Source organism: Danio aesculapii, chromosome 16, assembly GCF_903798145.1.
Source record: "Danio aesculapii chromosome 16, fDanAes4.1, whole genome shotgun sequence".
NCBI classification, from domain to species: domain Eukaryota; kingdom Metazoa; phylum Chordata; class Actinopteri; order Cypriniformes; family Danionidae; genus Danio; species Danio aesculapii.
The window spans coordinates 10796027-10822016 of NC_079450.1; the positions used below are offsets into that span (position 1 = coordinate 10796027).

General features: G+C 34.2%; 1 protein-coding gene across 1 annotated transcript in view; it reads left to right on the plus strand.

Annotated features, from left to right (window-relative positions):
• Nucleotides 1-20849, plus strand: part of ntrk1 (neurotrophic tyrosine kinase, receptor, type 1) — a 67109-nt gene extending 46260 nt beyond the window's left edge. Inside the window, exons 12-17 of the mRNA XM_056475756.1 lie at nucleotides 3286-3450; nucleotides 3527-3657; nucleotides 6508-6680; nucleotides 12344-12584; nucleotides 14725-14883; nucleotides 19499-20849. Coding sequence (XP_056331731.1) covers nucleotides 3286-3450; nucleotides 3527-3657; nucleotides 6508-6680; nucleotides 12344-12584; nucleotides 14725-14883; nucleotides 19499-19684 — 1055 coding nt within the window. The 3' untranslated portion in view covers nucleotides 19685-20849. The remainder of the gene's footprint in view (nucleotides 1-3285; nucleotides 3451-3526; nucleotides 3658-6507; nucleotides 6681-12343; nucleotides 12585-14724; nucleotides 14884-19498) is intronic.
• The last annotated feature ends 5141 nt before the right edge of the window (nucleotides 20850-25990 follow it).

Below are 25990 nucleotides of genomic sequence, written 5' to 3' on the forward strand. Positions count from 1 at the left end.
CTTTTTTCTCTTTAAACCAGGGCTTTGTAATCTTGTAGATGCTGCAGATGCCCAGATATTATTGTCCTTGTGCTGTATTTTCATGCATGAACAATATATAATATGGTTGCACAGTATGTAACACTAATATACAACTAATATTAAAATAGAAAGAATGGGGAGAAAAAATAGTATATTATATTATAGGTGGGCATAGATTAATATTTTGAATCTTGATTAATCTTAAAATTAATCTAGATTAAAATGGCTCATTTGGATTCTGAATTCAGAATATGTGTGCTACCCAAATAATAAGTCATTGAGAACGGGTTTCTCAAGCCAGGTGGTGCATTAGACCAGGGGCTCATCTCCGGTTTCCAAAATGCATCACAAACTGCTTGAGAAACTGTTCTACTATGACCATTGGTGGTCAAAATAAAGGATGTTCAATAAGATGTGCTTGTGTTTGCTAACTGTTTATTCAGTTAAACATGAATGTTGAACTGTAGGCCTACATAAGCTCCAAACAGCGATTTTTGATTACCTTAATCCGACTAAAGTCATAACTAAACCTAACAGGAATGGAATTAAGACATGTGGAGTGCATATATTGGTGGCATTATTGAAGTAAACACCGCAATAATTCTATTACTGTCATGTAGGACTTTCACCATATTTTCCGACAAGATCCACAGAGGCAGCTGTCAGTAAAGGACCGCGCACACACACAAACACACATACATCGTGAAATGCGCAAGTTGTTTTTTCTTTCCATTCGGCGAGCGTTATTAAATTCTATAACACTCACCAGTCCTTACTCCTTAAGCTATTGGGACAATACAACTGGCATAATAATAATTATTATGCCCAGCTAGAGTTTTGACTGCAATACACACAACAACCACAGAAATATTTCAGCAGCTGATGTGTGACACAGTAAACGTGCTAATTTGCATTATCACTGGTGACAGGTAAATACTGTATAAACGTCATGTCTGTTATCCTAAGATTTTTAGGATAACAGAAATGGTCCATTTAACTGAAATGGCCCCCCACCAATTTGAATTTGAGACCCCTGTACTTTGTTGTCAGAAAGATCATATTTATGAGCTGCACATACATGAAGCCAACCATAAAATGCATTATTTTATGTGCACATTAATAATAAATGAACAGTACAATAATCACACAATGGTACTGTAGAATTGGCCATGGACCACAAAACTAGTCATAAGAAATTATGCTTTAAAAATCGATTTATACATCATCTGAAAGCTGAATAAATTTTGTTAAAAATTGTTAGGATAGGACAACGGTTGGCTGAGTAATCACTTTAAATTTCTAGAACCAGAGAATTTTAAACTAAATCTACTGTAAATACTGATGAAGTAGACTTTAAATGTGTCTAAACTTTACCAATCAAAATTCTTTAGCTTTAATAGATTTATAGTAAGTAATTTACAGTATTTACAGTAAGAATTTTAGAAAATGTCTTCATGAACTATGATCTTTACTTCATAATCTAATGTTTTGGCATAAAAAAACCAAACCGTACCTATAGCTAAAAACATCCCTGTGCAACATTAGACTGATTCTGTGTTCAAGGGTAACATATTGTATATTACAAGGAACAATAAACACAATTTTGACAAAATCATGAAGATTTAGTCCTGGTCTGCTCAGAGTAAAACACTTGTGGTGCATTTTAAGATATATATTTTATTCAGCACAATGCTGCGTGCTGGGCTAAATGCCCTTATTGTTTTTGCATACATCTGTTAGTATTTTTATCAGTTGTAAAATAATAAAGAGATTATAAAATCAAAACAGCAGCAAACTGCAATAGGCAAAATTAACTGAGCTGCTTTTTTAGGGTCACATCTTGTGACATCATTTACTGTATTTGATTCCTTTAGGGGTCTTTTGATACCTGTTGCCTTCATATAAAAGTCAAACTAAAAAAGAAACTAGACTGAGAACCATCTTATATTTGGTCTTGCTGCAAATGTTTTGCAGTTGAGCTTTTGTATTGTTTCTAGTCCAAATATATAAAAATTCTTAAATCAAGAAGGATTGTTTTCAGAAATAATAGGTCAAAATTTAAATAATCTGCCAGTAGGCTTAGTAAAACAAACTTATTTCAATCAGAAAACAAAATTATTTTACACCACTGCTAGATTATTTAGCTTGTTTTAAAGGAAAATTTCACTTAATTTGACTTCTTATTTCTAAAAATAAAACAATCATTTTTATTTTAATTGACTGGAAAATGCTTCTTGATTCAAAGGGCACCTATGATAAAAATTTTGTAAGCTGTTTGGACAGAACAATGAGTAGGTACAGTGTCCACAGTCATAGTGGAGTGATATAAACCCAACAAGTATTTTTTTTTTATTTCCTGATGTTAAAATAGGACCCCAATCCCAGTAATTTTGAGGCCCATCGCAACGTGAAGTAGGAGTGCGTTTTTTCCCGCCCACCAAATTGATTGACAGACACCATGTTTCTATAATAACATGTTTACACATGTCCACAGAACTTTTTTGAATATAACTGTTCCAACTCTGTGATTTTATAAGTTTTATAAGTTTAAAACGTTTTAAAAACAGAGCATGTTTGTAATAAAGACAATAAAAATAACAATAAAATCACTGTGTCATTCTTAACCACTATAATCACCACTGCCGCATGGTGTCAGTAAACACTAATATGTGTGTGTGTACTGCGAACGGCACTTTGTGTGTGATTCATAGTTTCAGAAAGGCTTAAATAAACTCCACCACAAATGCATCAAATAAACCTACATGGTATTTTTGACTAGCGAGCTGTATTTCAGCTTCATCCAAGTCTGTCTCTATCACTGACTGCTGTTTATCTGATCAATTGCATCTAAAGCCACAGGCTACAAAAACAGCTACATTGTGCAAAATGGGCAAATTCTGGAGGCTATAATGCATTATCTGATGGGAACTTTGAGCTGATACTTTACAGACACATTCTAGAGACATCAAAAGCGTATCTTAAATCTTGTGAAAGTGGTAAAATAGGTGCCCTTTGTGAATTTTTAGATATTTGGATTAGAAAAAGACAATGACTGTAAGAGAAGGGTTTTTTGCAGTGCTTGATCCCTTTTTTTTGGTGTCACCAAGGTCTAAATGGGAGTGCTCACACTTATTGCTAACTAAACTTATTATTACCTGAACATATTCTGCCAATTATGAACACAACCCTTACAGATGTGGTAAGGAAAAATAAAATATGCCATACCGGAGCTTCTTGGGAACCGCTTCCTGTCTGTGCCCACAGGTTCATCAGTTCTGGGCACCGAGGATGATCTGGCAGTGTCTCTCCGCTTCATGAACTTTGGTGCTAGTCCTCCATCTTCAGACGACGGCACACTGGATTCTGGCTTGTCCAGTTTTGTGGAGAACCCGCAATATTTCTGTGGCATCATCAAAGATAAAGACATGTGTGAGTGTCTAACAATCACATGACAGCATACAAGTTATTCAGCATGTTGACTGAAAGCGGTTGTTTCTTATTGCAGGTGTTCAGCACATTAAAAGAAAAGACATTGTTTTGAAGTGGGAACTGGGTGAAGGAGCTTTTGGCAAGGTCTATCTGGCTGAATGTGCCAATCTCTGTCCTGATACTGACAAGATGCTGGTCGCCATCAAGGTATGATTGTGCTTTGGGTTTTCAAGACACCATTTACTCACTCAAGTGGTTCCAAACCTTTAGTTTCTTTATTTTGTTAAACACAAAAGAAGATATTTTGAAGAATGCTGAAAATTGGTAACCACTGCCTTCCATGATAGGAAAAACAAATGCTATGGAAGATCAAATTCAATTCATGTTTATTTCTCTTGCGCTTTTACAATGGAGATTGTGTCAAAGCAGCTTAACATAGAAGTTCTAGTAAATTGAAACTGAGTCAGTCCAGTTTTCAAAGTTGAAGTTCAGTTTAGTTCAGTGTAGTTTAATTTTCGCTGCTAAAAGTGCAAACACTGAAGAGAAAATCCAATGATGAGCAGCTCCACAAGTCCCAAAAGTCCCCAAACCAAGCAAGTCAGTGGCGAGGAACAAAACTTCACCAACTGATGAAAGTGAAGGAAAAAAACTTAAGAGAAGCCAGGTTCAGTTGGGAACGACCATTTCTCCTCTGGACAAACTTCTCGTGCAGAGCTGCAGTCTAGGCGCCGGGGCTGGAGAATGCTGGACGTCCATTGTGGAGAAGCTGCAGGTGAGAGTAGGTCACTGGCGGGTGTTCAGGCTGGCCCACGGGATCAATGCGGAGACTCGCCTGCACTGGGGTCTTTCAGAAATCAGTCTCATGTTCTCTACTCTATAGGATACAGCCTGGTCCAGGATTATAGAGGCCTCTGGATAATGAAGACTTACATAAGCGTAGATGCCATTGAAATTATAATGTCTTTTGGTAAGTGTTTTCGGCTCCGGTTGCCCTAATAAACTGTACTAGGAAGGCTGTTCCAGAGTTTAGGTGCCAGATATGAGAAAGATCTACCGCCTACAGTTGATTTTAATATTCTGAGAATTATAAATCGTCCAAAATGCTATTCAAGTCAATGGTTACAGGTTTCCAGCTTTCTTCAGCATAGCTTGTTTTGTGTTCAACAGAAAAGGTTTTGGAATAAATGGTAAATGAGTAAATGATGACAGTATTTAAATTTTTGGGTGAACTATCCTTTTAAATTAAATGTATTTAAAACATTTTATGTGGTATTTTTAGCTATTTGTGTGTCAAAAATAAAAATATTTAGCTTTTTTTGATTACACTTTACAATAATGTTAAATAAAGCGTCTGATGATGATATTAACAGTAAGTGTCATTAAATAATTCGTGTTTTTCTAAATATGCTCGATAAGACTTTGTTTATAAGCTTATGCTACACTGAATTTAAATTTAGTGTATGTCTTAGTAAAAATGTGTGAAAGTAAAGAATTTTTTGCTCAAAAGCAGGTAAACAGGTGCAATAATGCAGAAAACAAAAAGAGTTTTATTGTTTTGATGCTTGAAATCTTTCTTGTTGCCTTTAAACAAAATAAAATAAAACAAATGACAAAATAATAAAATATATCTATGTAATATTACGTGGGCTGCACAGTGGCATAATGGGTAGCACGTTCACCTCACAGTAAGAAGGTCGCTGGTTCGAGCCTCGGCTGGGCTAGTTGGTGTTTCTGTGTTGAGTTTGCATGTTCATAATATATTGTTTTGACATCGATATCGCAATGTGCGCATCTGCAATAGCCACAACGCAAGATATGCAATGTTCAGTCTGAATTATATTTGACCAGGAGCTACAGAACACATCTGATATGCAGAGTCACTGCTAACTTTATCATTTGCATGTGTTTTTAAGACCTTTGACTGAGCACTTTTTTTTAAAGCATGTTTGGAGGTGTAACAAAAACACAAAAATTAATTGTTTTTAATTATTTATATGATTTATGAAAAAAAAAATACTTAGAAACTTTTAAACTTAGATTTTTTGTCTTGTTTCCATTCCAAATATCTACATTTCAAAGAAAAAATAAGGTCATTTTAATTACCACATTGGCAGATAGTTTAGCTTGTTTTAAGGAAAAACTTCTAATTTTGACTTGTTTCTTCTGAAGGCAAAAACAAAACAATATTTTTACTTGATCTACAAGAATTTTAGATATTTGGACAAGAAACGAGACAATGCAATACATATTTTGCATCATGAATATTCAATTTTTGTACCTGAATGCTGTTAGTCTCCCCTGAAAACCGTCAAATGGAGCTATTCAAACCATCTTGTGAAACTGTATTAATTTTGCGGTGTTTATTGCAGAAAAACAAAATGCCGCAATATCAGATTTTTCCTATATTGTGCAGCCCTATAAAATAGCGTTAAAATGAAGGTAAAATAAAATGGTCAATTTAAAAAAATAAATTAATTAAATATAGTAATTATACATCATACATCAACTGCTGCCCACTAATTTTGAGGTATAACAAACATCTAAAAATGAATTGTTTTTAATTATTTATATGATTTAAGCAAAAAATAAATAAAAAACTTAGAATTTTTGTCTTGTTTCTAGTCCAAATATCTACATTCAAAGCAAAAATAAGGTCATTTTAATTACCCCATTGGCAGATAACTTAGCTAATTTTGACTTGTTTCTTCTAAAGGCGAAAAACAAAACAATATTTTTTACTTGATCTACAAGAATTTTTAGATATTTGGAGAGGAAACAAGACAAAGTAATTTTTCCATGATTATTCAATTTTTGTCTGCTAAGACCGTCAAATAGAGCCATTGAAACCATCTTGTGAAACAGTATTTATATCGCAGTATTTATAACAGAAATATTAAATACAGCAATATTCGATTTTTCCAATATCATGCAGCCCTATTAAATAGCGTTAAAATGAAGGTAAAATAAAATGGTCAGTAAAATAATAATAATAATAATTATGCATAATCTGCTGTTTTTTTGAGCATCTGATTAATTCTGAGTATCTTTCATGTGTAGACTTTGAAAATGGCCAATGAGTCCACCCGGCAGGACTTCCAGCGCGAGGCTGAGCTGCTCACGGTGCTTCAGCACGAACACATTGTGCGCTTTTATGGTGTGTGTGCAGACGGAGAACCCCTGGCCATGGTGTTTGAGTACATGCGACACGGAGACCTCAACCGCTTTCTAAGGTCAGTCTAATAACCAGCAGCCACTCACAGTGAATTAACTACAGTGGCAGCGATGCGGCATAGCGGTCGGAAACTGACCAGCTAAAAGAGACCTCAGAGAAAGAGCTTCAATTTGCTGTCCTAGGAAAACCTCAGAAACAAAAACACATGTTATTTTGTGTGAATTGATATGGCATAGAGCATCTGTAAATGTACTGTAGTAGAGAAAAGAACATTTTAAGGTGTCATGAACTGCATTTTCAGGTCCTTTGAGGACGATTTACAGTGTAATGTTAATGAGATTTCTTATTATATGAAAAAAAAATCATCATTTAGATCTAATAGGGTATTTTATGTCTTGAGCCTCTCTTTTGAAGCACTATGTTTTGATAGGTGATGGATTCGGATATTTAAATAATAAAGGAATGCTGCTTTGATGTACATTGAAAACATTAGGCTCCATTTGAACAAACTAAGAGCAAAGTCTAAAGTGCATGGCACAAAAGCATTAAGGACATGTCTGAATCCACTTTTACTATTTTAAGGATGAAAAAATATGCTCTGTGCCCCTTCGCATGGTCTAACAGGTGCTTATTCTCTTAAGTTCTGGGTGTGTTTTGAGCATAACGTGCATTAAACCAATCAGAGTTTCATCTCCCATTCCCTTTAAGATTCAGTTGCATTGCGCATTTGCTATTTACATGGCAGACTATGTAAGAGGAAAAACTGAATGCTTCACTAGAGAGAAAACAGTTAAACAAACCATCAGCAGCGTGAGGATAAAGAATAAGACTCTTCCATTCATCCTCTTTCTCTTTACTCTTTACTAAGGAAGCGTGTTGTACTCACTCCAGTGAAGACATCCATTAGCGTACATATTTAAATTTGTTTGTTAAGCTCAAAGATTTGTTTTAAAACTACTTCTAGATTCAGGTCTAATTTCCAGCAAACCAATAAATAAACAATAACAATTAGTTATATCCAAACACATGTCCTATTCTTATGCCCCATATGGTGATGCATACATCTCCAAAACTTGACAGATGGACAAATCTAAACTTGTTTTAATAAAACAATTATAAATATGCACATAATAAATATACTGCTAATAATAACATTATACAAAGGCAAATTGTCCTAAAAAAACTGAACCCCCCAGGTATGTGTGTGCAGTTAAACACCAGCATATTTCTCTATACTTAACCATGACGCACATTCAGTGTTAATCCACACAGCGGCAAAAGCTGAACTATTCTGAACCTTGACCGCTGCACGCGTGTAAGAACAGCGGACGGTGGCCATAGCAATGACAAACGGCAGTGGAACGTGAGGTCACAAACGCATTTAAATCCGTGAACAAAGCGGCATGCGTCGCATTTTCAACGTATCATTAGACGTGATATGAGAATATAAAGAGTTAACCAGATACAGTACATGCGGTTACAGGTAACACAACACAATTAAATACATAATTTGCAAGCTAGAGAAAACAAGGAGGCAGCCATGGTAATGCACTTAATCTTGTCGAATGGAGGAAGAAACTGATCCATGATCCATGATTCACTGATCCATGTTCTGACATAGTCCCTTACATCAATAGTCTTTTCTGATCCTACATGGAAGGTCATTCTCAAAAACCCATAATAGGGGCTCTTCAACTTAATTGATTTGTGAACTTTTTTACAGTGTATGCAAATCCTGTGGTCACAAGCCTTTTTTAACCCAAGATGCCTAAACTCAGCATTGCTGAACCCATCAAAAAAAAAAAAAAACTTGCACGGAATTGAACATTTTTGAACAATGTAAAAGCACTAGTTTGACCTACTTTAATCTGTTTAATTGATACAACTGCAATTGACATGTTGGCGACCACTGTAAAACTATTACCCAATCATACTAATGGGCATTTACGTCTGGGTCTGCGGTCTGCTATATGTTTTTTTTATTTGAGTTTTGATTAGAGTGCTCAAAATAGGACAGAAATCAGCCAATTACCCCTAAATAATGATTTTATTTACAGTATGCAAAAATCTTGCTACCTTTATAAGTGGAGCCCATAGAACAGTTAAATGTGTGTGTTTTTAAAGCACTTTATGACCCTGTAAGTCATGCCAAGACAAAAGAAGAAACAAGCCATCTTGGCAGCTTTTTTTCAACAGAAGTTTTTTTGGATCAGTAATGATCTGAAGTCTGAAACTTGACACATGATGTCAAAAAATGAAGGTAAATTTGATTCATCAATCTACAGTATAAACGTTTATTAGGGCCGCTAAAGTGTTACTAGTTGAAGTTAAGTTGAGTAGCTGAAGTTGCAAAAGTCTCTTCTTATTGTGATGTGTATCCAAGCCAAACAGCTTCGCGAACAAGAAAAATAGTAGTAAAGAAGAACTTAGTTTTGACCAGGGGGAATTGGATGATGGCGGCACAGCGGCTCAGTAGTTAGCACTGTCACAACACAGCAAGAAGGTCGCTGGTTCGAGTCCAGTTGGCATTTCTGTGTGGAGTTTGTATGTTCCCCCCATGTCCATGTGGGTTTCCTCCAGTTTCCCCTAGTCCAAAGAAATGCGCTATAGGTAAACTGGATGAACTAAATTGGCCATAGTGTGTAAATACGACAGTGTATGGGTGTTTCTCAATGCTGGGTTGCAGCTGGAAGGGCATCCGCTGTGTAAAACATATGCCGGAATAGTTGGCGATTTATTCCGTTGTGGCCTCCCCTGATAAGTAAGGGACTAAGCCGAAGGAAACGAATGAATGAATTGGATGCATGCAGTTAGCTATTGGTGGATCTCATGTTATTGACAGGTTGAGCCCATTCTAGTGTCAGTAAATACATCAGAAAAAACATGATGAGTTTAAACATGGAAAAGAATACATAATATTTTATTTAAAAGACATTAAATTAACATTTTAATTTCACATTGACTAATAGTCTTGCCTGCGAGTCAACTTTAAGTCTTTCATGTTACATCCGTAACCAAAATTTCCATCACATTCACATCTACAGAGCTCAACTTCAAGCTGAAATGTGATTCCTGTTTTTGCGATGCTCCAGTCTTAATTAAGACGTAAAGTTGACTGAAGTATGAAGTGGCTGATAGAAGAGACTGACTGGCCATATGTCCCAGCACAGCTGAGTCTCTGTGCGTAAAGATCCAGTCTGTTTGCCAGGTGGTTTGCTGGGGCCAGATTGGGAGTGGGGACATGTGAATGTTTGAGGGGGAGATGAAATCGCATTTTCACGTGTATGGATGTGGCTCCAGTCTCAGTTTCCAGCTGTCCCATCCTGCCACCTGCCTGATAAACTAATAGGATCACATGCTAAACCTCAGAGAGAGTTTAGATGCGTGCATTAGGATGAATAGAGACAGTGGTTTGCACATTGAGGCCTGACACGCAAGGCAATGGTGAGCTATGGTGCGTCTGCTGTCATTTAGCAGATGTTTTCTTTTGCAAAGAGACTTGCAGGACTCCAAAGAGACTCTGGAGTTAGTTAGAAATCATTGAAGTATAAATCATGCACACTTGGCATAATCATCCCAGATTGTGTCCAGAATGAATATTGATGATTGAATACTGTCAAATGCTTATAAGAAGTAACAAGTAATAAAAAAAAGATGTATTTTTGAGTTTTGTGCAAAAACATGCCATACATTCATTAAACAGTCATTGATTTAAAATCTTGCTAACTTTATAAGTGGACCCCACAGAAAAAATGTGTGTGTTTTTAAAGCACTTCATGTCCTCTGTAAGTCATGCCAAGACAAAAGAAAAAACAAGCCAGCCTGGCAGCCTGTTTGTTGGACCAGTAGGGATGATCTAATGTCTGAAACCAGTTTTTAGATTAGAATTAACTCTGATGTGTCCAAAATTTTAGGGTAAACTTGATTCCTCATTACGTAACACTTAGTAGGGCCGCTCTATTGTTACTAGTGTAAGTCAAGTTGAATAGTTGAAGTTGCAATGTGTATCCAATGTGTATTCAAGTTAAACAGCTTCACGGGCAAGACAAATATGGCAGATATTCATTAGGCTAGCAATATAGTGCTAGCCTAAGGAATGAGTCCTAAAACCTGGACATGTTTCCACCTGGCATAAATGTGTTTTTAGTTATCTGATTGTTGATTGCCAGCACTATGCAGTATAGCTATGAGATGCAGTATAGCTTCCACCTTGAATTAACAAGCATTTAAATGGATCAATTGTGACTGCATATATTTGGATTTTATTAGCTGTGTTTCCACCCAAATATGTGAATTATATGTAGGAGTAAAACTGAAATATTGTATAAAACATTCGCAAATAAAGTACTCTTTCCACCCACTTAGACAAAAACAAAACAATCAATACTTTCTGATAAATAGGTGCCAAATTTACTTTAAAAATGCAAATCAAATGCATTTGCAATGCAATGCAATTTTTTATATAATAAATTACACTACCTGACAAAAGTCTTTTCGTCGATCCCAGTTCTAAGAGCAACAAATAATAACTTAATTTTCCAATGAATCATCTGTTGAACTGCATCTCAATTATCACAAATACTACAGAAGACCTATTGGAACCAGCATGGACCCAAGATTCTCAGAGAAGTTTGGTGAAGGAAAGATCATGGTTTGGTGTAACATTCAGTATGGGGGCGTGCGAGAGATCTGCAGAGTGGATGGCAACATCAACAGCCTGAGGTATCAAGACATTTGTGCTGCACATTACATTATATACCACAGGAGAGGGGAAACTCTTCAGCAGGATAGCGCTCCTTCTCATACTTCAGCCTCCACATCAAAATTCCTGAAAGCAAAGAAGGTCAAGGTGCTCCAGGATTGGCCAGCCCAGTCACCAGAAATGAACATTAGTGAGCATGTCTGGGGTAAGATGAAGGAGGAGGCATTGAAGATGAATCCAATGAATCTTGATGAACTCTGGGAGTCCTGCAAGAACGCTTTCTTTGCCATTCCAGATGACTTTATTAATAAGTGATTTGAGTCATTGCAGAGATGTATGGATGCAGTCCTCCAAGCTCATGGGAGTCAGACACAATATTCATTCTTTCTCCACTGCACCATGACTTTATATTCTATACTGGACATTATTTCTGTTAAGTGACAAGACTTCTGTCTATGTAAAGTCAGACCTTACTGTCCTGATTAAATAATTAAAAATCAAGGCATGATCATATTTTATGTAAAATTAGCGTAATTTAAAGGCCTTTGCCTTTCATATAGGCCACTTCTGATACCAAATGATCAACTAGAAGTCAAGTTATTATTTGTTGTTTCTAAAACTTGGACAGGCGACAAGACTTTTGTCAGGTAGTGTATGTTCAAACATGTAGCGGAACGATAATAAAGATCAACTTGATCTTTAAACATGGTTTTGGTATTCTTGAACTTCCATTTCCCATCATCCTCAAGTCAAAAGGTTTCACAATGGTTTAATTTTCACACAAAATAGATCAGTAATATCCCACTTTGGCTTAAAAAAATTGTGTGTTTGTTAACGGAATATATACTAAACTTTGAAAATGCTGAATCTCAGAAATATGTGCACACACAAGTTGCTCATGACACACACTGCAGAGGGAGCACTTGAATTATAACAGTATGCCATTCTGAACACATCAAACTCTCTTACATATGTCGAGCAGCTCTATTATAATGTAAAGTGTGTTGTGTTTTGTACAGGGCTCACGGTCCCGATGCTCGTATATTAGACGAGATGAAGGTTCCCCCAATGGGTCAGCTGACTCTTCCTCAGATGCTCCACATCGCTGCTCAGATCGCCTCAGGAATGGTGTACTTGGCGTCACTTCATTTTGTCCACCGAGACCTGGCCACCAGGAACTGTCTAGTGGGAGAAGGGCTGGTGGTGAAGATCGGGGACTTCGGGATGTCAAGAGACATTTATAGTACTGACTACTACCGGGTAAAAATATATCACACAATTTCACTGCTAAAATATAATTCACAAAACTGCTAGATCATTTGAAGTGTAGGCCTATAGTATATATAGTTGAAGTCAGAATAATTAGCCCTCACTTTATATTTTAATTATTTTATATTTCTTCCCTAATCTCGAAAGAAAAGAAGGTTTTTTCAGCACATTTCCAAACATAATAGTTTTAATAACTCATTTCTAATGACTGTTTTCTTTTATCTTTGTCATGATGACAGTAAATAATGTTTTACTAGATATTTTTCAAGAGACTAATTTAACTAGGCTTAACTAGGTTAATTAGGCATGTTAGGGCAATTAGGCAAGTCAAAAATGCTTAAGGGGCTAATACTGTTGACCTTAAATTGGTTTTAAAAATTAAAAAAACTGCTTTTATTCTAGCCAAAATAAAACAAAGAAGACTTTCTCCAGAAGAAAAAATATTCTCAGATATACTGTGAAAATTTCCTTGCACTGAAAAACATAATTTAGCAAATATTTGAAAAAGAAAAAAGTATTCACAGGAGGGCTGATCATTTTGAATCCAACTGTACATTTATCTTAAAAAAATTAATAATCAATTATTAAGATTAAACTATTAGATTTGTTATATTTACAAAAAAACAACTACCAATCAAATAATTTATCAATTAAATAATCAATATTTAATACCAACATTTAAATAAACACCAAAATAATCAAGAAATTCATTAATTATAGACTGCAAAAATATATATGTTCTTCTTGTTTCAAGCCAAACATAAAAAATGTCAATCAAAAAGCATTTTTAAGATGAATAAACAATATTGTTTTGTTTGCAGAAATAAAATATAAAATAACACGAGTATGTGTTTATTTTCTTAAGAAAGTTAAGAAACTTTTTCTTAAAAACAAGCTAAACTATCTGTCAGTGTGACAAGTAAAAGCATCTTTCATTTTAAACTGGATAAAATCAAGTGTTAGTTTTGAGTTTACATATGAAAATGTTTTGTTGATTATGATGAAATGGATCATTGTTTTAAGAGTGAATTATACTGTTCGAAATAAATGAGTCAAATCAAATCAAATCTTACTTAAAACAAAAAACAAGTTCATTTTACTCACCCCACTGGCAGATAAGTTAGCTTATTTTTAAAAAAAAAAAAAAAAATCACTTTAATTTGATTTAATATCTCTGAAATCAAAACCACATTTTTTACTTGTTTAGAAAATGCTTCTTGATTTAAGATTTTTCTTGTTGTTGTTTGGACTAGAAACAAGACAATAACTCATATTAAAATAATTAATTATTTTGATAACACTTTATTAACTATCAATAATTAGTTGCTTATTATCACACTGTAAAACCAAACAATCAACTTTATCAAATGAAATGAGTGTAGTACAGAGTTAATTAAATACCCCATTACTTCAACTTAAATGGAATAAGTTCACAGTACTCATATACAGATTAGTTTTTTTTAACTCAAATGGTTTGTGGCAATCAGTTTCCTCAAACGGTTTGAGTTGCCTTAACTTATGGGTTTTACAGTACTCAGTTGGTTTGAGTTCTCTTCATTTACTGGGTTTTACTTTGCTCAGATTGCCTCATTTACTCAAATGGATTAAGTTCACAGTACTCATTAGTTTTTGAACTTAAATGGTTTGTTGCAACCGGTTTGTTCAACATTAACTTATTGGGTTGTACAGTGCATGCATACAGCTAGCATACTGCCTGTAAGTACTTATAAAATGCATATTAATAAAAACATGCCTAATTTTGTACAATTATACTCTATATCCCCAATACCTAAACGCTACTACAACAACTACCTTAATGGAATATGTTGTTTACTAAAGGAAACCGCTTTCGTTATTACACTCAAACAATATTTTTGCTGCTTGTTCAAACTACTTGTTTATAATGAGCTGAATCAACACAATTCTTCAGTTTTGGGTGATAACTTAATTATTCTATGTTCAACCAACTTCAATTTGTAGAAACAATGAAGTTAACTTAATTGATTTGTTTTGAGACAACATGAAGGAATTGTGTGGAACTCTGCATTTTTTTTTACAGTGTAGTAAATCTGTGTATATTTACCCTCAGCAGAGATGTTAGGTTGTGATTTGTCCTCATTTACATCCACAGGTCGGAGGCAGGACGATGCTGCCCATTCGCTGGATGCCACCAGAAAGCATCATGTACAGGAAGTTCACCACGGAGAGTGACATCTGGAGCTTTGGAGTTGTTTTGTGGGAAATCTTCACCTACGGCAAACAACCCTGGTATCAGCTATCCAACAGTGAGGTACAATACCTTATTTTATTTTCAAAGACTTTTCCATTTAGTAGCTAATATGTATGAATTTGTACCACCTCATTTGTAGATTTTAGTATGATATTTTCTCATCCACCAATGATGATTGGGTTTATTTATTGGGTGGGGTCTGGGGCTACGCCACCAAAAACACACAAACAAAATTATATAAATTTGTACGAATTAGACACTTTTTTTCCCCAGTACATAAAACTATAGTTTTACTATAGTCATAACTATTTAAATGTATATACAACCACAAAACAAACACATTCTATAGAAATAGCTCAAGTCCTTCCTATATTGTGAGTGTATTTGATAACATTAAGAATAAAAATATATTTTTTGGTCACAGTAAGGTACTGCGGTACAATAATATGACTTGACGTTATGTTTATTACAGTTTTCAAATCATAATTATTTATAGTAATGATATTTTCAAATAATAAATATAAACCAATGTTTTATAAATGGTATTTCTCAAGAATAATATTTAGTAATGTTAATACACAAACATTTAAAAAAGTAACAAATGATAATTTATAACTCTTAACTAAAGACCAAAAGAGGGCGAAAATGCCCTGTGTGTCCTATTTCTATTGCTGAAAAGAAAAATAAATCAGTTTTAGAATCTAATATTTTTTACCTATTTACACTACTTTAATCTGAATTTTTATTTATTGCTGCTTTTTTTTTTTAGGGGAATAAAAATATTATCAAACATCAAAATATCTCCTGTTGTGTCTCACAAAAAAAATAAAAATAAAATAAAATAAAATAAAATAAATAAATCAAAGGTTTATAACATGTTATATAATATTTTTGTTCTTATTTACGCTACATTAATTTGAATTTATTTGTGTTGGTTTTTTTTCTTTTTAAGTGGAATAAAATAATGATCAGACATCAAAATATTTATTTTTTCACTACAGAGAAAACAAAAATCAGACAGGTTTAGAACAAAAGAAAAACAAATTGTGCTGTTTTTTTTTCTCTTTTTTGGTGGAACAAAAAAAATGATCATACATCAAAATATCTCCCTTTGTGTTTCATTGAAAAAAACACACATATTTAGAACAAAAGATGTAGTAATGTTTTGTTTGTTTGTGCTATAATAATCAGAGTTTTATTATATACATAAAAATGATCATACATCAAAATATCTCCATTTGAGTTATTCTGAGAAAAAAAAAATCATAGGTTTAGAACAAAAAGTATAATACATTTTTGTTTATTTACGCTACATTAATCTGAATTTAATATTTTTGTGCTTTTTTGTTTAGGGAATAAAAAAAGATCATACATCAAAATATCTACTTTTTTTTCCCTCTACATTAATCTGAATTTGATATTTTTTGTGCAGTTTTTTATTTTATTGTGTGTAGGGAATAAAAATTATACGTCAAAATGTCTCATTTTAAATTACATTAAAAAGAAAAGAAAAAGGACACAGGTTTAGAACAAAGATATATAATAATTTTTTGTTTTTTTTTTGTATTTACATTACATCAATCTGAATTTTATCATTTTTGTGCTGTTTGTTTTCTCTTTTTTTGGAGGAACAAAACCAATTTCGCACATCTCCTTTGTGTTTCACTGAAGAGAAATCATATAGGTTTATAATAAAAAGATTAAAGTAATGTTATTCCGATTCATGCTAATCAATACTGTATTATTTTTGTGCAGGTTTTTTGTTTTTTGGGGGGAATAAATAATGACCATCCATCAAAATATCTCCTTGTGTGTTTCACTGAAGAAGAAAAAAAATATATATATATTTTAAATTAAACGTTTAAAACCAAAAGATACAATAATGTTGTTCCTATTTATGCTACTTTATTCAGATTTTTTTTTTTTTGCGTGTTTTTTTTTCTCTTTTATTTTGGAGGAATAAAAAGGATTATCATACATAAATTATTTATTTTGTGTTATACTTAAAGAAAAAAAAAATCTCACAGGTTTAGAACAAAAATAATAAATAATACTTTTGTTCCTATTTACCCTACTTAAATTTGAATTGTATTGTATATTTTTTTCTTTTTTGGAGAATAAAATATAATCATACATCAAAATATCTGCTCTAGTGTTTCACCAAAAAGAAAAATCACACAGGTCAGATACAAGACGCCATGTAAATGAATTTTCATTAGTCAGTAAGCGATTCCAGTAAGGTTTACCTGCAGTGACAGAAGAGATTGAGTGTCTGAAGGCATCAGTGCTGGTCAGTGAGTTAAAAAAGCAAACAGACACAGAGCTATTCCCAAACCTTCATCCTGATGCCAACATCCATTTTGGATCAGACTGTGCTCTTAAGCACTTATGATGAGCGAGTGGATCAATAGATTTTTTTGGATCCAGACCGCTCAGATTAGGCACCAAAAAGTGGACTCTGGTGCGACCACAACTGCACTATTACGCTGGAGAAGCCTCTCTTCTTTCAGCAGAGAGGTAGATCGCTTTCCTGCCGACTCGATTTTAATCCCATTAAAGCTCATCTTCGCCTTGGGCCGACGTTGTTTAACCTCGTTAACCTAATCCATCCCAAGCCCTGATGGACACAGCTAATTATGGCCAGTCTAATTGTATGGGACGGAGACGGATCGTTGGTGAATTTCCATCTGTGAGGACGGGGGGGTGCCAGACTCTCAGAAGGGGTCAATGCGAATTTTTGTTAATTTATTGCAGTGATTGAAAGCCCATTTGAGAATGATGTTGTGTGGTGCTGACAGTCTCTTCACCTCATTTGATTAAGAGGCAACGCTATAAGAGCTTGAAGTCACTGGCGTTTTTAAACAGCCACCAGGAATAGCCTTGGAGAGAATGGAATGGTTCTTTACACTCATCTGGTGATTGTAGAAACGAGAGTTCAAATCTCATTTGTTTTGATTTTCTGTATAAAATATAAAATACACGTGTGTATATATAGTACATACAGTTGAAGTCAAAATTATTAACCCTTCTGTCATTGTTTTCTCTAAATTATATTTAACAGAGCAAGGAATGTTTTGCAGTATTTTAATTATTTAAATATTTTTCTTCTAGAGAAAGTTTTATTTGTCTTATTTTGGCAACAATGAAAGCAGTTTTTAATTTTTTAAAAACAATTTTAAGGTCAACAGTATTAGCCCCCTTAGGTAATTTTTTTTCAGATTGTCTACAGAACAAATTACTGTTATACACTGAAAAAAATTATTCAAAGATGATTCCTTGAATTTACTCAATATTTTTAAGTTAAGTGGTTTTAAACAATTTATTTGGGCTGAATTTAAACAAACAAATTAAGTTGAAGATTGCTCAATTTAATTTGTTTGTTTAAATTTAACACAAATAAATTGTTTGCAACAGTTTTGCATGCAACACTTTTTTCAGTGTACAATGATTTGCCTAATTACCCTAACTTACCTAATTAACCTAGTTAAGGCTTTAAATGTCACTTTAAGCTGAATACTAGTGTCTTGAAAAATATGTAGTCAAATATTATTTACTGTCATCATGGCAAAGATAAAATAATTTATTTATTTTATTTAATTTATTTATTTTTTAACCCCTGGATTCTGTATTTGTTTTATGTATGCTAGGTCATGGCAAATAATATATATAAAGGAATGACTAGGATGTAAACAAAACAAAAAACGATTACAATAAAAAAATTAATTAATTAAATAAATAAATAAATATTCAGAACTATTAGCCCCCTTTTAATTTTTTTTCTTTTTACATATTTCCCAAATGATGTTTAACAAAGCATGGAAATTTTCACAGTATGTCTAATGATATTTTTTCTTCTGGAGCAAGTCTTATTTGTTTTATTTTGGCTAGAATAAAAGCTGTTTTTTTTTAAGACATTTTAAGGTCAAAATTATCAGCCCAATTAAGCTTCATTTTTTTCGAGTCTACAGAACAAACCATCCTTATACAATGACTTGCCTAAGTGCCCTAACCTTATTTACTGTCATCACGGCAAAGATAAAAGAAAACAATTATTACAGATGAGTTACTAAAACTATTATGTTCAGAAATGTGTCATCTTTTATTAAATTATAATTGTAATATTTTAATAAAATATTTTAATATTTTAATTAAATATTTATTTATAATCGAAGACCAAATTATTGGCCCTCTTGTATTTAGTTTTTCAAATATTTCTAAAAGATTTATACATAATAGTTAAAAAAAATAATAATTTCTAATAACTAATATATTTAGTCAGCTTAAAGTGGCATTTAGGTTAACTAGGCAAGTTAAGATAATAGGCAAGTCATTTTATAACCGTGGTTTGCCCTTTAGCCAATCAAAACTAAAAAAATCTTAGGGGGCTAATAATATTAATGACCTATTTTAAAAATAAAACTGCTTTTAATCCAGCCAAACTAAAAGAAAAAAAATCCAGAGGAAAAACTGTGAAAATGGCCTTGCTCTGTTAAACATCACTTAAGAAATATTTGACAAATTTCATAGGAGGGCTAATTAAATGTTTAAATAATACTGGACAAAATATAATAAGTGGACTTCAGAATAAATTCAAAGTAATGATTTTGATGAAAAAAAGAAGTGTGTGTGTGTGTGTGATAAAAAAATGTTTTTACTATAATCACCCTTTTTCCAGGCCATTGAGTGCATCACGCAGGGTCGAGAGCTGGAGCGGCCCCGCACCTGCCCGAAAGAAGTGCACCTCCTGATGCAGGGCTGCTGGCAGAGAGAGCCACAGCAGAGGCTAGTCATCAAGGACATCTACAGCCGCCTCGTGGCCCTCGTCAAAAACCCACCCGTCTACCTGGACATCCTGGAGTAGCAGCTGATCAGCCCTGCACCAAAAAAAACACACACTTCTGAAAGAAGGCTGAGAAGGAAACTAAAAAAAAAAAATCAATGGTGGGTTTTGGCACAGACAGAATTCACAATCTCAAATGTGTGCAGTATGAACATTTCCAGTGTTTGTTGACATGTCTGTGTTTAAGCCACTGAATGTCTGTCCACGTGTTTTGAGATGCAGACTAAGGAGCGGACACTTTGAATAAGCATTAGTGGAAATGGCTGATGGATTTCCACACTAGATTTTCTATTCGAGGATACTGGCGTCACAGTCTTGTAATTAAAGGTCATTAAAGGTGAAGTGTGTCATTTTTTTCCTGCATGTATTGTAATATGCAGACACTTTGTATGCTGTTGTTTCGATAAATGTATCTGGCTCTATTTGTTTGAGCATCCCGCCCAGATTGACATAGCAACAGCACTTCAAATAATGACGTGAGATTAGGGGTGGGGCTTAGTGTTTGTTTGACCAATAGGAGACAGGTAGAGTAAAAACTGATACTCCTTTCACATACATTCATAAACCATGGTGATTTTCATTTAGAAATTAAGATTTAAAAGGATAGTACACCCGAAAATACACATTTACTCCAGATTTTTATGAGGTTCTGTCTTCTTTTGAACACAAAAGAAGATGTTTTGAAAAATGTTGGAAACATGTAACCATTGGCTTCCATAATAGGAAAAATACATACTATGGTAGTGAATGGTCACAGTTTTCCAACATTTTTCAAAATATCTTCTTGTGTTCAACAGAAAAAACTAAATAGTTGTTGAGTAAAGGATGACAGAATTTTCAGTTTTGTATGAACTATCCCTTTATATCACGAATAACCATATGTTTCTGTAATATATAAATTATAAATTACATACTTCACCTTTAACCATCACGTGCATTTTCTATCTAATGTGCCCCTAAAACAAAGACTCTTTAGTTGCTGTGGTTTACACATTGTGCCAAGCTGATTCTTGCTGTGTCTTGCGATTATGAATATATTACTTCAACCTGTTATGCGTGATCTACACATGCATGTATTGTACATCTCTCAATGTTTACAGCTCCACTGTTTTCATTTTCTTTTCTGTGTCAAAAGCATCAACAATGTCAGCAGAAACATGGCTGTGTGGGGAATTGAATATTAACATACTGCATCCTAAGAACATGTAGTGTGCAAACTTTTTGCAAACTGCAAACGTTTTGAATTGTATTGTCAAGTATTGTATGTTTAAGAAACTACAGGTTTTAACAATCTAACAAAATCTGAGCACTTGAAAAAGTCAGGTTCAACATGTTTTATTTTATTTACATACTATGGGTTAAATGACTTTATTAGGATGATTTTGAATACAACCACTCCTTAAATCAGGCAAAAAAAAAAATAAATAAAAAAAAAATAATAATAATAATATATATATATATATATATATATGTATATATGTATGTATGTATGTATATGTATATAATAATCAGATGACATAAATCAAATGTTTGTGATTGAAACAAGCCATCATCGTGTAACCATCCGGGACTACTGCATCCATCCCATTCTGAGCTGGGATCGAACCGGTGAATCTATGAAAGAGAATCGGTTGCTCGAACAAGGAGGGGAGGCTAAAGATCATGGCCTCACACCCTACTCGCACCTTAAACCTCACTCCCATCCCGGACGAGGCCCCACGAGTAACCCACCGGTCGTACTGCACTCATCCCGGTCTGAGCTGGGATCGAACCAGCGATTCTTGCATGCGAGTAGGTTGCACTAACAAGCAGGCTTAAGACCTTGGCCTCAAGCGTGTGTCACTAGAGCACCTTTTGAGGTCAGAGGAGTGAGGTTTATCTGCATAGCATAGCACTTCTCTAGCTGGCCTCTGTTCCACTCACCCACCTAAACCTCACTCCCATCCTGGACGAGTTCCCACGTGTAACCCACCGGTCCTACAGCCCCCATCCAGTTCTGAGCTGGGATCGAAACAATTCTTTGTATGGGAGTCTGTTGCTCTAACAAGGAGGCGTCTGTTGCTAAAGCACCTTTTGAGGTCAGAGGAGTGAGGTTTACCTGCATAGCAATTCGCTAGCTGGCCTTTGTTACAATAGTAATAATATAGATAACAATAAAAACAGGACAATTTAAGCTAAAGCCCATATTACTTTGGTCCATACCATAAATCTGATCGTGCACCTTTTAAGGGACAGAGCATTATATTTTCACTGAAGGACTTTTGTAGGTTTAATAAGAAACAAACCAAGGTTCCATCATTAGAATTGCAATTTGTGAATTGTTTTGGGCAATTTTTATTTTTAGATCTTTTGAAATAAAATATTTACCTTTTATTTTTGTAGGTTTTTGTATAAAAAACATTTATCATTCATCAGCCTATATACTGGTTATTGGCTTTCAAATTTAGACACAATTATTAGCCCTCCAGTGCATTTTTAATTCTTTTTCAAATATTTCCTGTGATGCTTAACAGATTTTGAACTATTTATTTAAACTTATTAGTTTTAATAATGAATTCCTAATACCTAATTTGTCTGTCATATTCAAAGTAAATCATATTTATAGTTACTTTGAAATATACTACTGTGCAGCTTATAGGGCAGTTAAAATCATTAACTAGGTTAATTAGGTTAACAAGGCACATTTCTTTAATTAGGAAAGTCATGACTACACTGACTACAGTGAATATTGATTTACATGGACATCAGTTATTTAATTATTTGCCTTAATCTGAATAAGACAATTATATGATTAAGGTGTTTACATGAGTTGCTTTTTGAATGTTCTTTTCATGATCCAGTTTTACATGTTATAGCACATAATTCGATTAACGTCATTGCATCACCGCACTATCAACATTTCCTCCAGAGTTTCATGTAATTTTGAGTGTATTATTTTTAATTTGTCGACTGTAACTGCAGTTAGGCACTGTCATTTAGGAACATTTAATGCATGCCCCCATCACAACCGAGATATTGGATGCAAGTATGAACTGCTGGAAGAGTGTTGTTTTAATGGAATTTAATACTGCATGCCATATGGGGGAAAAAACCTCCTTTACTGACTCGGTAGTTGCAGAGAATGGTGTCAAACAGCCGTGTGTGTTTATGGAATATCCTGTCACAAAATGCGGCGAAAATCCTACAGGACTGTTATAGTTCGATTAAGATGTTTACATGTTTGTACTGCACTTCAATAATGCAAATACTCCACATGTCTCAATCCGATTTCTGTTTAGTTCGATTATGAACTTAATCGGATTAAATTAATCAAAAATCGCTGTTTACATGGTCGACTCTTAATCAGAGTATTGTCTTATTTGTATTGAAATCGGATTATTGGTGTCCATGTAAACGTACTCAGTGATTTGTTCTGAAGTCAATTAAAGAAAACATCTTAAGGGGGATAATAATATTGACCTTAGCACTTTTATTTTATTTTTTATTTAGAATTGCCAAACAAAAAATAAATAAATAAATAAAAATTTTCCCAGAATAAAAATATAATTGAAATCACTGTGGAAAAACTCCATTTACAAGTGCACTACAACAAAACTCCTCATCCAGAGTCTGTGAATTTTCTTTCCAAAGATGTTGTGCACTGAATTTTTTTTATACTTTGACACAAGTTTTTACATACATTTATAGTTTTTACACAAGTGCTCAAAAAAAAAAAAAAACATGTTATACATCTAGTACCATATTTTTCTTGTTCCTTTTTTGACAGTGAAAAAACAGCTCAGTTATGTGTTGCCACTTTGTACAATGGTCTCAAACTTAATTCCTGGAGGGCCGCAGCTCTGCATAGTTTAGCTTTAACCACTTCCAAATCACACCTGCTTAATAGTCTCTAGTAGTCTTGAGCACCTTGATTAGTTGGATCAGCTGTGTTCGATTAGGGTCGGAGCAAAACTGTGCAGAGCTGTGGCCCTCCAGGAATCCAGTTTGAGACCTATGTTGTAGAAAAACTTAGTATTTAAAAAAAAAAAGCATTTGCAGAACAATTAGCATGAAGACATGCAAACATACAAAGTGCAATTACTGTAGAAAATTAGAACAAACTGAGCTTGAGACTAACTTTGTGTCATGCATTCACACAAAAAACTCATATATTTTGAACTTACATAAACTGAACATGGATGTTTTTATTCCAATAGCCTAAAAAACAAGTTATGCAAGCCTATAAGAGCCGGAAATCTCCAAACTGAAAAACACAGCTTGGTCTCTTGCCTTACTTTAAATCACCATGCTTTTATAACTAAATTTTGTGCTAAAATGTTTCCAATTAATTGTATAACACCTGCTTTGTATTAGCATCCCCATTCATTTCAATGGCTCAGGCTCTCAGTAAGTGCACACATGCAGCTCCAGAAATACACAACATGCATGTTCATTGTTCACCGCTTTCTCAGTTATGAATTCATTGTATTTTGGAGCTATAAATGCCACATCAATAATCCCTACAGAGTCACATGCTGCAGAAATAATAAGTGCACTATGTTAGTATGCATTTCCGAACACAGCCAGAATTCCAGCATGATACTGGTGTAAGCCAATCAATCAATCAAATGTTAATTTATGATAACAGCATGTTAAGCTACGGTGGTCACAGTTTACCATTTTATTGTTTCATTAATGGTTGCATCATTCGTATGTATTAATCGTGCCTCTTGTACATAGTTAATGACCTGCATTATTTTGCCTAAATCATTTTCTATTTGTACTCTTTTTTTTTATCTTTACCTAGTGTACTAAATATGTCTCAAAATTATAGGTTTCTATGTCTCCTAACAGTATTAGGAGTAACAGCTTGGAATCGTAACACAGTGATGAAATTAAAAAAACATATTTCTTGATCAAAAATGTATAATATTGAAGTTGGCATCTGACAATATCTTTTGTTTCATTGTACAAATAAATATAACGATTTGGATATAGACTTTGTTTATGATTTCGTTGATGTGGAATAGCTGTATTAAACTAGATTTTATTCGATCTTTTCATTGCCAGCTTTTGTATGCCGTATTGTTTCTCACATTTTTGCTGCATGATGCTCATATTGTGTTGCATATTGTGCTTGATGAATTTGCTGTGTCACTACCATACATTTGAGTCAGCAGACATACCATAGACGGCTACTGTTTTATCTAAATCTAATTGTACATTATATGACACCCCATAAATCTGAGACTTTATTTTGGATCAAGACACTATTGTAGATTTTGCTAAATGGATTAGCTTTCATTTAATTTTTTTACATTATCACTTTAATTTTAGTTAGTTTTAAAAATGTTGTAGTTCTTGACATTTTTTTTAAATTATTTTAACAACAATTAGGTTTAAATTTGCAGTTTAGCAAAAAAAAACAAAAAAAAACAACAAGAATAAAATCAACTCAAAATAACTTAATACACTTTGAATGATGAAAAAAATAATAATTAAATAATACAGCAATAACATACTCACCGGCCACTTTATTAGGTACACCTTACTAGTACCGGATTGGACCCACTTTTGCTTTCAGAACTGCCTTAATCCTTCGTAGCATAGATTTAACAAGGTACTGGAAATATTCCTCAGAGATTTTGGTCCATATTGACATGATATCATCACGCAGTTGCTGCAGATTTGTCGACTGCACATCCATGAAGCGAATCTCCTGTTCCACCACATCCCAAAGGTGCTCTATTGGATTGATACCTGGTGACTGTGGAGGCCATTTGAGTACAGTGAACTCATTGTCATGTTCAGGAAACCAGTTTGAGATGATTCATGCTTTATGACATGGGGCGTTATCCTGCTGGAAGTAGCCATCAGAAGATGGGTACACTGTGGTCATAAAGGGATGGACATGTCCAGCAACAATACTCAGGTAGGCTGTGGTGTTGACACGATGCTCAATTGGTACTAATGGGCCCAAAGTATGCCAAGAAAATATCCCCCACACCATTACACCACCCACCAGCCTGAACTGTTGATACAAGGCAGGATGGATCTATGCTTTCATGTTGCTGATGCCAAATACAAGACTCATCAGACCAGGAAACATTTTTCCAATCTTCTATTGTCCAATTCTGCTGTAGCCCATCTGCTTCAAGGTTGGACGTGTTGTGTGTTCAGAGATGCTCTTCTGCATACCTCAGTTGTAACGAGTGGTTATTTCAGTTACTCTTACATTTCCATCTGCTGGAACCAGTATGGCCATTCTCCTCTGACCTCTGACATCAACAAGGCATTTGTGCCCACAGAACTGCCGCTCACTGGATATTTTCTCTTTTTCAGACCATT